At 39.8% G+C, this 3951-nt stretch overlaps 1 protein-coding gene across 3 annotated transcripts; it reads left to right on the top strand.

Moving 5' to 3' along the window:
- The first annotated feature begins 16 nt into the window (after window positions 1-16).
- On the top strand, window positions 17-3645 carry AP4S1 (adaptor related protein complex 4 subunit sigma 1). Of its 3 annotated transcripts, none has more exons than XM_053474484.1 (6): window positions 17-167; window positions 1218-1363; window positions 1590-1676; window positions 2142-2210; window positions 2968-2979; window positions 3512-3645. In XM_053474484.1, exons 2-6 carry the CDS (start codon window positions 1226-1228, stop codon window positions 3638-3640), a joined length of 435 nt encoding a protein of 144 aa, XP_053330459.1. In that variant the 5' UTR covers window positions 17-167; window positions 1218-1225; the 3' UTR covers window positions 3641-3645. The 3 variants fall into 3 exon arrangements, with proteins under 3 accessions (XP_053330459.1, XP_053330458.1, XP_053330460.1); XM_053474483.1 differs by lacking the exon at window positions 17-167 and adding an exon at window positions 205-266; XM_053474485.1 differs by lacking the exon at window positions 17-167 and adding an exon at window positions 806-925.
- The last annotated feature ends 306 nt before the right edge of the window (window positions 3646-3951 follow it).

Raw genomic sequence — 3951 nt, forward strand, 5'->3', positions numbered from 1 at the left:
TGACGTCACAAAGGCTACTACCGTCACGTGCCTCCGCCCCTCCTCGCGACCAAGGAGTTTACTCCGTGCTCGTAGACAGCCTGGTGACACATGTCCGTCCTGTGACGTCACACCGCAGGAATTCAGCTACGGGAGTTCTAAATACTAGAGCTGTTCCTGCCAGTTAGGTAAGTTTATGTACGAAGCTCCCTGGGAGGGCTGGCACCTAATGGCCAGTGGGGGATTGGTAAAGCCAAGTGACCCCATCGGCCCCCTGAACGCCCCTGGTAACTAAAATATACACATTTATACACACTGACACACAATCTCTTTTACTGACGCATAGTACACAGAAACATCTACACACACACACACACACACACACACACACACACACACACACTCATGCTAACACACACTACCTCTAGCACACACTGTCATGCTAACACACTACCTCTAGCACACACTCTCATGCTAACACACATTAGCATTAGTATTTGGAAAAGTTATGCGCTGACAGCGTATACGGCACGCCATGGGGGGGGGGTTAAAAAGCATAACAACGTAGAAATAGCTCACTAAATCTGCTGGATTTGGGGGATTCGGCTTCCAGAGCGTCCTATGGGGAGAGAGAAGGTCCACTTTTATTTAATTTTACTTTTATGCCTCTGTGTTCTATTCTTAATACGTACGTTCATACTAGTCCAATATAGTATAAAAGCTAAACATATTACCCCAATAGACCCCCTATGTTCAAACTTGGGGCGTTTGGGTCAGTAGGTGGAGTTGATGCTGTATCTGATCATGTATCCAAATACTATAATTATAATAATACATATAATGTTAGTAACACCCACTGAGTCACTCTTTATCATTATAATTATCGTCATTTTGTGACGGGTAAATGTCACCCGCCTGTCGCATCATCCATCCCCTGTCGCTTCTGGTAACAGAATGTGGAAACCGCAGAAAATTCCCTATTTAAGCACATTTTATTCGGCTGGCAGCGAAATAATTGGAAATATTGGCGTTGGCCAGGCTGACCATTGTTTTAGGCGTAGAAAATAAGTTATCCTAATAATGGTTTTGTGTTTAGTGTTGTGGATAAATATGAGCTTATTCTATTGGTAGTATCTCTTTAGTATCTGCTTCTCTAGTTAACACTAACATTTTTTTCTATTCTCTCCAGCTTTGGATAAATCCAAACATTATTTTTTTTTCTTCTTCTTCTTTTTCAGGAAACAGGATGATTAAATTCATTCTTATTGTTAACAAGCAAGGTCAGACTAGACTGTCACGTTACTATGAACGCTTGGAGGTCCAGAAAAGAACCCTGCTGGAGTCTGAGGTCATTAAATTGTGCATTTCCCGTTCCAAGGACCAGGTGGATATTTTCTTCCGCTTCTTCTATGGTCGTATTATATTAACAACAATTATAGCGCTATGTTTAACAGGCAGGTACGGTCAGCATCTCGTATTAAAAGTAGTATTAATGTCATTTCTCTTTTAGCACATCGTCACTAAACCATCTCCGCTCATCTGTTCGTTCTAACACCGCTTACCAATAATGCAAGAATCTCCCTGATGGCTAATTTCTCTTTTTCCTTCAGTGTTCTTTCATAGAGTACAAAGATTTTAAATTGGTGTACCGACAGTACGCAGCTCTCTTCGTCGTGGTCGGCGTTGATGAATCAGAGGTGAGAACGGGAATGGCGATGACATCATCTCCCAAAATAAATATGTGGTTTGTAAATATATCACAGTTTGTACACCCAGTTGTGTATTGTGGGGCAGAAAACATTATACATGTAATCAAAAATAAATGATTACAGTTTCAGACCATAGTGGGATTAAAGAGATCATAAATGAAGATGATTACCCAAATAAATATAGTTTACACATATATTTTTGTATTTGACAGCCCTGCCCTTTTCGCTTGGAAAACGTGTTTTCATGTGTTTCAAACGATCGCGTTATACTCTGCGCACTCCGGGGGACCTGTTCCTATCCATATATAATTGAATAGATTTTGTTCAGAAGTCGTCCAATTTAAATTCATTGCGAGATGTCAACCTCTTTAACGTATCCCACAGCCTTCACCTCTAGATGATTCTGTGATAAGGAATGGGATGGCGACGTTCATGGCTTTTTTTGTTTTGTAGAATGAAATGGCGGTTTTTGAGCTCATACATAACTTCGTGGAAGTGTTGGACAAGTATTTCAGTAGAGTGGTATGTGTAACATTTTAGTGTGTGTATATATCTATATATAGTGTGTGTGTATATATATATATATATATATGTGTATATATATATATGTGTGTATATATATATATACATATATATATATACACGTACATACCGGTATATAATAATGTTATAAACCAAAAATATTAAGGTTGTCAAAAAGCAAGATATGTAATATAAAAAGGTAAGCTTTTACCTCTCATTAAGAAGCTTTCCTGCTATCGACTGTCTACTTCAAGCGGCATGGAAGCCAAACCACATAGGGGGCCGTTGGCTCTAGCTTTGGAGTTCTCTCCAGGTTTAATGCACGTTAAAGTACCTTTTCCATGGAGGAGGCTGTATGGGAAAGGGGTTCATTAACTAAAGATAAAAGCTAACCCCGGTGGGCATCCGTAGCAATGCATCGGCAAATTATGTGGGAGAAACATGCCAGGGAATGCTCAGGACCATACACTTAAACTGCAAATCCCCTCTTTATTAAATAAACCCCCAATTCACCAGAGAGAGTGGTAACACAAGTTAGTTCAGCTATTTATACCATAAATGTACCCCAAAAGAGTTTAGCGTCGTCCGAGCACCAGCGGCTCAACTAACTGCCGTAGAGAAGCAGGCATAAATGCCGCAGATGTGAGGACATTGGTAAAAAAGCATTATTTGAAGTATATAAATGTACTAAATTAAATATATTCTGTATTAAAAAAGCCCCGCTAACTGCCGGTGCCTTGTATTTTTACTTTCACAGAGTGAGCTGGATGTATCCTTTTATTTTTATGTGCTTTCTTCACGTGGTGGGATTGATGTATGGAGTTGTTGCCCAAGCTGGTCTCCACATAGAAGAACAGAGAAGGCCACTCTTTGGCCTAAATACTTTTAGGTATGTAAAAAGTGTCAAAATAAAACATTAACTTTTATAACCCCCTATTTCAAGCAAATTACAAATTTCTTCTCTGTTCAGGAAACAATGTTTTGCTTTGTCAACCATGGTCTTAGACCATTTCCCCCTCATCTACCGTCTGCCAATAAAGGGATTTATTCACCAAAATGGAATTATGAATACTTAATTTCAACCCATTTCTCCAGTGATCAGTCATGGGCTATGTTTGGGTCAAGGTTTTTTTGTTTTTAAAAAGAAAATAAAATTGGCTTGATACTTTGAGATGCCATATTTTCCTTAAACTAGATTGAGTAATATTTGATCCATATATTTTACTGATAAACACACTGTGTAGCTGTTTTATGTTAACCATGAATGAAGCCAACTTCTCCTTGACTTGATGATCATCCAGATCATGTTTAATCTGGACAAAGTTCACATCATATTGGACGAGATGGTACTGAACGGCTGCGCTGTGGAAACGAATAGAAATCGGATACTCGCACCCCTCCTTGTGCTGGATAAAGTAGGCGACAGCTGAAGCCACTTCTACAAATCTGCTGCCGACCCATCCAAAAAGGTTTATAGACTTTGACAGCGGTGCTTGCTTAAGTTAATCGGAACCCTGTTTTTATCACCTTTGTAATTTATTAGATGTGCAGCCATTAGTTTACGAGAGGAAGTTCTTTGCAGTACCCCGGGATGTATGTGATGAAACATGTTGGTACTTTTGGTGGACCTCAGTGGAGCAGCCATCCTAACATGATCACGCGTGTACTTTAAGCATCACCAAACCTCCCCAGACTCTACCGAGCCCTTCATACAGACAAAGATCGAGAAATGCTTCGATAC

The sequence above is a fragment of the Spea bombifrons genome, chromosome 9 (assembly GCF_027358695.1).
Source record: "Spea bombifrons isolate aSpeBom1 chromosome 9, aSpeBom1.2.pri, whole genome shotgun sequence".
Classification (NCBI taxonomy): Eukaryota; Metazoa; Chordata; class Amphibia; order Anura; family Pelobatidae; genus Spea; species Spea bombifrons.

Coding starts and splice junctions, on each gene's coding strand:
- AP4S1 (XM_053474483.1), top strand. CDS start 209: ATGGCCAGTGGGGGATTGGTAAAGCCAAGTGACCCCATCGGCCCCCTG. Junction 267..1,217: donor CGGCCCCCTGAACGCCCCTG/GTAACTAAAATA, acceptor CTTCTTTTTCAG/GAAACAGGATGATTAAATTC. Junction 1,677..2,141: donor TCGGCGTTGATGAATCAGAG/GTGAGAACGGGA, acceptor TTTGTTTTGTAG/AATGAAATGGCGGTTTTTGA.